General features: G+C 30.7%; 1 protein-coding gene across 1 annotated transcript in view; it reads right to left on the reverse strand.

The window, feature by feature from the left end:
* The window catches only part of HELRODRAFT_107672 (hypothetical protein), a 48,259-nt gene that overhangs the window by 27,286 nt on the left and 9,177 nt on the right, over window positions 1-11,796 (reverse strand). Inside the window, exon 2 of the mRNA XM_009027632.1 lies at window positions 8,442-8,598. Coding sequence (XP_009025880.1) covers window positions 8,442-8,537 — 96 coding nt within the window. The 5' untranslated portion in view covers window positions 8,538-8,598. The remainder of the gene's footprint in view (window positions 1-8,441; window positions 8,599-11,796) is intronic.

An 11,796-nucleotide genomic window follows, 5' to 3' on the forward strand; every position in this document is an offset into this window, starting at 1 on the left:
CTGTATATTTTGTGAAATTGTGACGATTGTGATGATAATGATTGCGTCTTTGAGGCGTGCCGCCTATATATATCTATATATTTTACTAGACATTCTATGCATGTATATTTTGTTATTTGATATGCTATATATGCGACGCTGCTGTGCTGTATCGCTTTTCTGAGTATAGGAAAAGAGTATAGATAGGAGTATAGAATTTTCTATGATATAGAAAGCGTTATGTAGATAGGGCGGTAAAAACATATAAAAGGCCGCGAGTTGAGATATAGGAGGGCTGGTCGTTTGTTATCTTAATTTTAGGTTTTGGTCTCTTGCTTGTCAGTTGTATTATTAATAGATTAATTTTGGACTTATCGTTTTGTTTTAATAAGGACAGAGGTTTGATTTGTATTATTTTGTTTGTTATTTTATTTCTTTTATTGAATAAAAGAAGTGTACACTTGAAGTTTGGCTCGGCTTAATTATTCTACCTAAAATAATGGATGTTGAAGAAGACTTGTTGATAGTTGACGAGGTCGGCGTCTCTAGTCAACAAGCAGGGCGCGAACAAACTTCCGCCCGGCCCGTGTTTTCAGACCCTGAGAGGGTCTATTGTAGAGTGGCGGATCCCGGCCAGGAAAGACTCCGCCGAAGCGAAGGCTCGGGTGGATATTCGTATGCGGACGCGGTTCGGGACCGCGTGGTGCGGAATTCGAATGTCGCCCGGCGAAAATCTACATATATATATATATGTAATATAGACCATAATTTATATATAGAATATTGTAATATATATATATATATATATATATATATATATTGGATTCAGTCGAAAATGAAATTATTGATGAAAATCACAGCATGTTTCACGTTTGTTAGCTTCCTATTTAATTTTTCGATTTTTCTAACGTTAGATCGTAAATTTATTTATTTATGTAATGATATTGCATATTTTATGTATATATATATATTTATATATATAATCCCTACGCATATCCTTAAAAGTTACTTGGACTCATTTGTCTGTTTTCTGACGAGTTTTGTCAACCTTTGTTTACGCCTTGGTAAATTTCTTTCAAACTGTAAGCACGCGATAATTCAACCGATTTTGAAAAAAGCTTACTCAGATGCAAACTAGGTGAGAAATTACAGACCATTATCAAACCTTTCCTTTGTTTCATAGGTTTTGGAGCGTGTTGTTCTTTATTTCTTGATGAATTATCTAGCGACGAACAAGTTAATGCCATTCAACCAATCGGCCTACCGATGCTACCATTCAAGTGAAACTGCATTGCTTCATGGCAGCAGTTGTCAAGACTCAATATAAACTCGGTTGAAGTTGTTGACGTTGAAGTATCATTTGCTACTTCAGCCTTGAATTTGGTGGTATAGTTGGATAGCAGGCACTCAATGATAAATCAAATAAAGTCGCTATCAATTGCAAGTATGATGCATCTCAAAAAATTGTACAAGATTCGACACTATTTGAACAGATCTGTCACGGAAACACATGCTTTTATTACCTCCAGATTAGATTATTGTAATAGTTTATACTTTAAAATACCTGACAAGTCAATAGTTGTACTTTAGTCTATTCAAGATTGAGCTGCAAAACTTGTCACAAAAAACCTGAAGTTCGATCACGTGACTCCAATCCTGAATGACTAAAATTTGAAAAAAGAATAATTTTCAAAACTGCTGTCTTAACGTTTCGATCATTACATGGTTTAGCACCACAGTATTTGGTAGACATGTTTATCAGAAAAACATCTGTGTTGGGCTCGCAGTTGAGATCAAATGACATGAACCTCCTGGTTGTGCCTACAACGAATTTAAAGATCGGATCACGCAATATTGCAGAACATGTTGCGTGAACATGTTGAGTCCATCGTCTGCATAAGCTCTTTTTGTTTTCAAGATATTAATAGTAGATAATATTTTTTGTTCAGTTACAGGATATAGACTAATAGAATGAGGTGTGAAAGGGCTCATAAAGTCTGTAGGACTACCATTGCTGGGAGGTTGGTTTGAGAGTAGTTGGCTAGCGATGTTTGCAAAGTGGGTATTGAGAAGGTCACAAATTTCTTGTTTATTTTCAATTGCTTGGTTGTTGATAGTTAGTTTTGTGATTGATGAGTTTGGAGGTTACTTGTTTAAAATTTCTTTGATTGTGTTCCATTTTTGTCCAACATTGTTATATGCGTCTTCAAGTTTGTTAAAGAAGTAGTCTCGTTCAATTTTTCGCTTAATAGATGTGAACATGTTTCTGAAGCTTTTGTAAGTGGCAATTTTATGGGTGGTTGAATATTTAGGGCTTATGATGTATAGTCTGTTTTTCTTTTTTGCAAGGCTTAGAATGTTGTCATTTTTTTCTGTTTTTGGCAGGACGGAGGAGGGCAAAAGTGTTTAGAGAGTGAGTTAAGATAGTATTCATAACAGACGGCAGTTGTTGACATTTTCAGAGATGTTAAAGATAAAATTGTCGATTTTGTTTATAGATTCTTCAGTTAGGTTTCTGAAGTGCTTAACAGGGGCAGATACAATATATATTATATATATATAATATATATATATATATATGACAATGTATATATATAAACATATATGACAATGTCTCGATCTCAAAGTACGCACGCACATACATTGGATGTTGTGTGTTTGTCAGTGTTGATCGTTAGATTTTATTAGGTGTTCCTGAATTGTTATCATTGAAATTTTATAAATAAAATTTTATAAAATTGTTTATCATTGAAATTTTATAAATAAAAAACATTGTTATAAATAGACAAATAAATGTTTGCATTTCAGCCTATAACAGTACCACATGTAACTGATAAATGCTTGTATTATAGCGTATAACGTATAAGATGGGACATATTGACTTTTCGTTTATTTGGTCATGTAATTAAGCATTTCATTTGCGGACATGCGTCACGAGAAATCGCAGCTAAAAACCAAAAAAAAACATCAGAGCAAGGTGTTTTATGCAGATGTAGTGAGACAGCGTACAAGATGGCAGTTAGAGTTGCATACTTTCCATCGGGAAGTGGCCGCGGTGAATTGATGTACGCATCCAGACTGACTGCAGTAAAAAGTTAGAACACAAAATGAAAATTTGTTTTTGAGACTTTATAAATAATTGACGTATTAGTATTTGTCCGCCTTTCGAAAAAATATTTTTCATCAAAGACGTGATCATATTTGGGATTTGATTTTGTGCACATCTGTATACCGTTTAATTTTCATAAAATAACTTCACAATATATTATAACAACATAAAAACAGAGTAGAAAAGAGAAAGATGAAAAATAATAGAGATAATAACTTGTTACAGTGGTCGTTCAGATTCTTTTAATCACGTTGTAACTGCTCTTTGAAGAAAACTCGTTCTCGTACAATTATATATATATATATATATATATATATATTCACATATATATGTTTATATATACAATTATACATACATTCATATATATATATATATAAATATATATATATATATGTTTGTGTGTTTGTGTGTGTGTGTTTGTGTTAATGTATGTATATATGTCTGTATGTATATATATATATATATATATATATATATATATATATATATATATGATTAGGACTGTCAGAAATGCATTTATTGATGAAAATCACAGCATGTTCCCCGTTGGTTAGCTTCCTGTTTAATTTTTTGATTTTTCTAACGGTTGGTCGTAAATCATTTTCAAGTTTCTTCAGTTCAAACCAAAATTTTTATTCAATTTAAGCATGATAGAACATTTAAGCATGATAGAACATTTAAGCATGATAGAACCAAAAACTTTTTACGGTATTCCTATACGATCTTCGGTGTTCGAATTGATACGTTGCATATGTGGCCAGATGCTCAAAAAATATATATATATATGTATATACTGTGTCTCCACTTTAATTTTATTAAATTAATAAGTAACTTGTACCCAGTAAAATTTTGGTTAAAGATTTTTAATTTTGCAATTTTAAAAGCCATCTAACTAATTTACTATGAAAAATAAAAAATATGTCTATAAAATGAAAGACTCAAAAGAGAAAGTGAGAAAAAAAAGAGAAAAAGGGAGGGAGAGAGAGAGAGAGACAGAGTAGAGAGAATGGAAGATAAGGACAATAATGGGCAGATATATTGGATATGATATAGTTATTGCAAAGACACTTTTATCTGTATATCGTAAAATTATTTCGTTAGTAAAAAGCATATAAAGAATGGCGACTGGAATAAGAATGTGATGATTCTGATAGAAATGGAGATGTTAGGAATCACTGTACTAACGACGATATAAATTAAATAAAGAGACCGCTTTATCATTGTCTATGAAGAAAAAAATAAAAATGATAATTAAGCATCTTAGAGTCAGAAAATGTGAGTGGAAATGATTATCATAATAATTATCAGTGTATAATATTGAAGCTGAGGAAAAAAAATGTTGATTGTAAAATTAATGATGTCGAGAGAATATAAAAAATAATTGATGCTTGGCTGCTAGCTGAAAATGTCAAACAAAATTATAATAACGGCAATGAGGATGATGAAAAAGACCAGTAAAGAACTGATGACGCTAAAAACGATGACAATAATGATAATAACGAAGATGATGATGACGATTGTTACGACGACTCCGATAATAACAAAACCAATTAACATTGAAGTGATATATTGTTTATGTATCGTATATATATTATATCATACTGTCAAGAATTTGGTCTACTACAGCATTTATTCTCTTTCTCTCTCTCTCTCTCTATATATATATATATATATTTATATATACATATATATAAACACATTGCATGAATTTTACTGAATGGTTGGCATTAATAAATTTAAAGTTTGTTTTTTCAATTTTCTTTACTAGAATTTCTAGGAAATTGTTCAATTTACAATTCATTGATATATAATTATTATTATTTATTATTGAAGAAAAATTTGTAAAGCGCTAATTAAAAGTTAAGATTCTCAAAAGCGCTATCTACTGGAAAAAAGCAATGTGTGAGTTAAAATAGAACATAATGATTATAACAAAAATAAATGAGTTTTCAAATTCTTCTTGAAAGCTTCAAATTTCATTCCTGATCTTCTCATCGACTTCGGCAAACTGTTCCATTCAACCGATTCTGAAACTGCAATGTCCCTTGATGCTTTTTGCAACTGAGCATCAGGAACAACCAATATAATACAATCTTCTGATTTCAGGTTCATACCACTCGTCATTACTGATTTAATTCTGATTTTTTAAACTGTATAATCTGGGAGCAAACCATGTATAGATTTATACCTTAAACACACAGTTTGTATACAATTCTTTTCTTTACTGTAACCAATGAAGGTCTTTTAAAATTGGCGAGACATGATTGTATTTTGAACTATCTATAATAAGTTTGGCTGCTCTCTTTTGAATAGACTGGAGAGAAGCAATAGATTTTTTGACAATCCATGTAACAAACCGTTGCAGTAATCCAGTCTCGAGTGCCCAAATTCATGTACGTGTATTAGAGATTGCGTCGTCGACTGATTCAATGATTTGTGTATCTTTTTTAATTTCTGCAGTTGTAAGGAACACGATTTAGTCAGCATCTTTACATGATAGCTCATCGTCAAACCAAATCTAAAATTTGTTGCCTTTTTGCAAAACTGAATACTTTCATTCTGTATTGTGACGAAATTAAAACTATGTTTTGACAGCTGTTGCCAAGTACTTATGAGGAGAAACTGCGTTTTTGGTGGTTTAGTCTAGACAATTGTTTGACAAGTCTGTCTACCTCACTCTGAAATGTATCTGGATCACCACTAATTAATATTTGGATGTCATCCGCATAGACATGATACTTGAAACCAAAAACATCAATCTCTTTAAAAACCTCTGCATTGTATAATATAAAAAGAATAGGCCCCAAAAACTGAAACATGCGGTACCCCAGAAAACATCATGACTACACAAGACAATGCACCATTAAAAAAAGTTTGCTGAGTCTTTCCTAACAGATATGATCAAAATCACTTGAACACAGTTTCAGAAATGCCGAAATAATGAACTAATCTGCCTAAAAGTATTTGGTGGTCAACACATTCGAATGCTGCACTCATGTCTAGAAATGTTACCAGAGCAACATGTTGTTTGTCAATCACAGCAAATAATTCCAATAATACATACATTAAGGCAGTTTCTGTTGAGTGCTGACGTCTGTACCTAGACTGATATAGAGGCAATAATTTGTGTTTATCTAAGAGGTCGAGAAGTTGTTGCCACAACGCGTTCAATAACCTTTGAGACAAAACAAATGTTTGAAATGGGTCTGTAATTTACAAAATCATTTTTATTTTATTTGGATGTTTACAACGTTGAGAAAATGTGCCGTTCATTATACTCAGGTTCACAAAACTTGTAAGAAAAACAATGTATAAATCAACATATTTTTTGAAGATGTGTGTTGGAAAAGCATCCAATATACAACTTTTTGATAGTGAACCAAAAATTAGTTTTTTATATCTGCTTCTGTTTGTATTGAAAAGCTAAAAAACAAACAATCACTATCTAGCTTGATTTGATCAAAGACTGGCCTATTGCCAACATTAGTCGTTTGTATAATTTTTTCAATTTTATCGTCAAAAAACTTCATAAACCTGGAAAAATGTATGTCAACATTATCATGAGACATATCGTTATTACTTTGTTTACAAAAAAGTTTATTTATAATATTGCACAAATTTTTAAGGGCAATCTTGTTCATCAAGACTAAATTTTTCTAGTGAGATTTTCTTTTTTCGGAAAAAATTTTGGTTTTATTTTTAGAGCAGTGATCCATTCATTTTGAGATTCATTTTGACAAACTACGCCTATATTTGCGTTCCGTTTTTTGACAATATCTTTTAATTTTTCGTCAAACCCTGGAGTAGTAACCTTACATCGATATTCAACAATATGAAGAGGTGCAATTTTGTCAGCAAGCCTTTTAAGTTCATCGTTTAAAATTTAAAATTCAATATCAATATCATTATTTTGACAAGGTTTTGATATTAACGAATTTTTGACATACATGAGTAGATCGTCTTCATTTATACGTCTCCATAATCTGACCAATTTATGAGCTGTTTTAGGACATATGCGCATCAATGGTAGGCTAGCATGTATCAAATCATGTGTACTAACTATTATACCAAGTATGCCACAGAGATTATGAGTTTGTTCATTGACGAAATTTTTCAACATTCGCATTGACATTGTTACCATTTAAATAATTCACCATCATTTTCATCGTTATGATAACTAGTCTTTTCCTAGTTAACAGAGAAACATTGACTCTAACAACAATCGATGTGAGGTTATTGCTCCATGGTTATCATTTGTTTGCTTCATTGGTTTGCACTTTACGTGACGTATTAACATTTACGACAGGTAAGTTGTTTGTTGCACATACTTCAGCTGGTTTTAAGTAACGTTTACTTTGTAAGCCCTCCGATACAATGAAATGAACGAAAGACAAAATTTTATTCTCTGATTCAGAGTAACTGAACTCAAACGGATAACCAACATGATAACTAACAATGGTTACAAAAAAACATTCATTGAAAAAATTATTGCCAAAAAAGATCGTGATGTAACAAAAAAAGTAACAATGATAAAAAAAACAAATGACATAATACTTTATTACAAAAATACGATGTCAACAGCTTATAAGACGGATGAGAAAATAATAAAAAGGATAGTAAACGGTGATGTTAAAACTATCAACGAAAATGATAAATTAAAACTTAGGGTTTATTACACGAACAACAAAACTCATTCCTGGTTCTTAAAAATAATTGCAATACTAAACCAGAATCGATAATGAAGAGCAGCTATCTAGTATATTCTTTTGATTGTAAAACCGGTAATTGTAGGCACCGAAACACACAATATATCGGATTTACTACTACGAATTAATCAAAAAGGATAACAATGAGTTCCTTTGTTAAAAATACTATAAATACCAGATGAACTACATATAACAATATCACAAACTCTATTACACTGATGATGGTAAAGGTTACCGAAAAAAGCTTTTATGTTAATGTATATATGAAAATGCAGATATGCAGTCTTAAATAATTAGAAATGTTATAATTGACGTATAAATGTATGAATTAAATAATATCGATGAAATAATTGTTTGACAAATTGAAAAACTTAGTTACAAACTCAACAATACGGAAAATGCGGTGATATTTCTTAATAACTGTATATACGACAGTCTGAACCCATATATATATATATATATATATATATATATATATATATATGTATGTGTGTGTGTGTGTGTGTGTGGTGTGTGTGTTTCAATTAAATTAAAAATCAAAATGACGAAAATTATGAAGCAAACTAAAATAAATCAAAAAGATGAAATATATAAGATGAATAAAAATATGAAGCGTACAAAGAAATGAAAAAGAAGAAAAAGCAGACCTTTGTTGTGGCCATGTCAGAGACAGATCTGTGTGTATGCATCTTTTCCAACTGCACCAAGCACCAATCCAAGTCCTCCAACGTTTCCACACTCATTCTAGCCGCATCAGAATCTATTAAGAAATGGTGTGGAGTGTGGTATGTTTGATGTGGAGTGCTGTATGATTGTTGTAAGATGTGTGTTGTGTGGCTTGATTAGTGTGTAGTGTGGTTGATATGGAGTGTGGTATGTGAATGACGTGGTGATTGATGTGGATGTGTTGTGATAATGATTATAATGAGAATTATAAAAATTATTGTAATGATAATATTAACACCTTCGACAATGGCAATGACAAAACAACGACGATGATTGATAATAATGATTAGCAAAATCAAAATGAGTAAAACTGTGAAAGCGAAACAAATGGTTGTGGCTATAGAGCACAAATGACAATAAGGGTCAGGGTATAAGGATGACATAAATTTTGATAGAGATAAAGATTAGGAAATTCGTTATGAAGATGAAGATTAAACAAAATAGTAAATAATCGAGTTGTTAATAAATACACTGATGAAAAAAGCTTTTGTTTTCAATGTATGATAAAAATTGAATGGGAAGGCCAAAATGAAAAATAAATGAGGAAAACTGATCCCATTTTTCAATTTTTATTATATTTATCTTATTTTTATGATGTACAAAACAGAAAGTGTATGAATTCATTTTGGTATTTCAAGTAAAGTCTGTTCATTTAATTGAAAATTTTTAAACTTTGCGATGCATAGAATGGTGTGAAAAATCAAAAAATTAAGTAATTAAAATAGTTAAAATGTAAATATTTTTAATTAAAACCTTAAAAATTAAATAATTAAAATAGTTGAAAATGTAAATATTTTTAAATAAAACTTTATTGCCAAATAATAGCCAAGCAATCATGAAATATTAGAATGAAATTCATCAACATTTTCTGTCTGGTCTGGCTTGCAGCCAACAATGATGATGATGACGTGATGATTTTCTTTATAATGCAGTTCTGTCAAACGCAGATCTGCTTACATGTTATTCTGTATCTATGCTTATATAACAATTAAGCCCTCGTTTCAAGTGCAATACAACAGAGGCTGTAAACCAACAACACCACACGACGCACACACTCGTATACACGCACAAGCACCGCATCATACGTGTATGATGGTCTTTAAGTTTCGGATGGTCAGTATTCGAACCATGCCATCGTGTAATATCAGCGCCAAACATGGCACTTCTACCGACCGAACTAACTCGGTGACCAAAAAGTAATAAACTAGCATTATTAACTCCTCTAGAAAACATAGTTGGTAGCTACATTTAACTAAAATCAAGTAGTTAACTATCATTAATTAATAACTACTCCTCCTTGTTTATATATATATATATATGTATACATATATATATATATGTATATATATATATATGTATACATATATATATATATGTATTTTATATATATATATATATATATATATATATATATCATTTGCAATAGTACTACTAGTAGTAGTTTTAGTAGTAGTAGCTTTTGTTGTTGTCGTCGTTACCATCGTTGTCGTTGTGGTAGCAGCAGTAGTAGAAGAAGTAATAACAACAATTTATGATGATTGTTACATAGCTTGTAACAAACAATGATGATGATGATGATGATGACGACGACGACGATGATTGTTACTTGGTTTCTCTCAATGGCATTTCTGTTTTCTTTTTAGTTTTCATAATCGAGTACGAGGTTCGTATTTGTTGTAGTTACGAATTTTAATAGTACCTACGATTGACTAGATAGCTATTCAGATATTTTTATTCTATTTTTAATATATAACTTTCTAATAAGGTTTGAACGTTAGAAGTAGTGTGGATTTGGTTAACGATAAACGAGGAAAATAAAAATTTGGTAAAACGAAACGAAAACTGAAACGGATAAATAATTAGAACGAAGTCCACACTAGTTAGTAGATATCACTGAAAACATTTTTTGTAATCTAAGCAAAAATTAAAATAGTCATTCTTTGCCGTAAAACGGCAACAAAATTTTTTAAGTTTTTTATTTATTTTCCATTTTTTCGAGGTTTAACTGGAACTGAAAAAGAATCTGAAAATATATTACCGATATATAGTCAAGTGAAATGATTAAAAAATAATAAAAGTCGGTTATAATGAAAAAATTATATTTTGAATGAGAAAAAATTCAAAAAGAAATATTATTTATACGCTATCCAATGTAATTCGGACAAAAACGTGGAACGGGAAATTGAAAATATAGTATCGTTGTATCGGAAATGAAAAAAGATAAAACGCCTATTGGTATCCATGTTTTTGAGAGTTACGGTTTCATCGACTACCGGTAGATACAAACATACATATGTACAAACACACGCGCGCGCACACACACAAACATATATATATATATATCAATTTTATATATATATAAATATATATATAAATGGACCCATTAGATTCTTGCAAATCCCATCCCCTTGCTCACCTCTACTTACCAGCCCACATTCAACCTAGCCCATTCAACAGCAGCTCAAGCATCATATGCATGTTAGTTTACGAATCAAACGGTAATAAAAATGATGACGATGATGATGATGCGATAATGTTGATGGGTCGATAGTGAGGATGATAATGATTAGATGAGAAGTGATATGAAGATGGTAGCGACACTCTCATGACAACGATGGAAAGATAATAAAGATGACAATTGCTGAAAAATATCTGTCCATAGGCGGCGACTTGTATGGGCTTTCGGGCTCGAGCCCCCCCAATATTTAACCCTTCGGGCTCAAGCCTATCTTGAGCCCCCCCAATATTTGAAAATAAATATTTTGAATTTATATTCAGTTATTATATTTATATTCAATTTTTATTTTCTTATAACTATATTGGCTGGATATTAGCTTATTTATGTATAATTAATCATCAAAAACGTCTGAGAAACCTGATCTAATTTCAACTATGTTTGCATAGTAAAAAATATTTGTTACATGTCAATTACAATTAACGTTTTGAGAAATGCAGATTTATTTTAAAAATAATAATGATCTAATATTCATTATTTTTGATCATTTCCTTTTCAAAAATTGAACACATTTTGTAGTTCAGTAAGTAGATTTAAAAGACACAACTAAATAAGCTAACCCACTTTTCTACGCTATATAAATATTTTTCTATGATTCTAAACAAATATTATTTGAAAAATCATTGCATTTATGTGCTTTAAATATTCATTAAGATTTACAAATTTAGTTAAAATAGAAATTAGGATTTATTAAAAACTGACATTTTTTAAAAATCAGAATTAATGTTTACATTGTTTCCATTGGTTTTGATTATCGTTAT

The sequence above is a fragment of the Helobdella robusta genome (assembly GCF_000326865.2).
Source record: "Helobdella robusta unplaced genomic scaffold HELROscaffold_5, whole genome shotgun sequence".
NCBI classification, from domain to species: Eukaryota; Metazoa; Annelida; class Clitellata; order Rhynchobdellida; family Glossiphoniidae; genus Helobdella; species Helobdella robusta.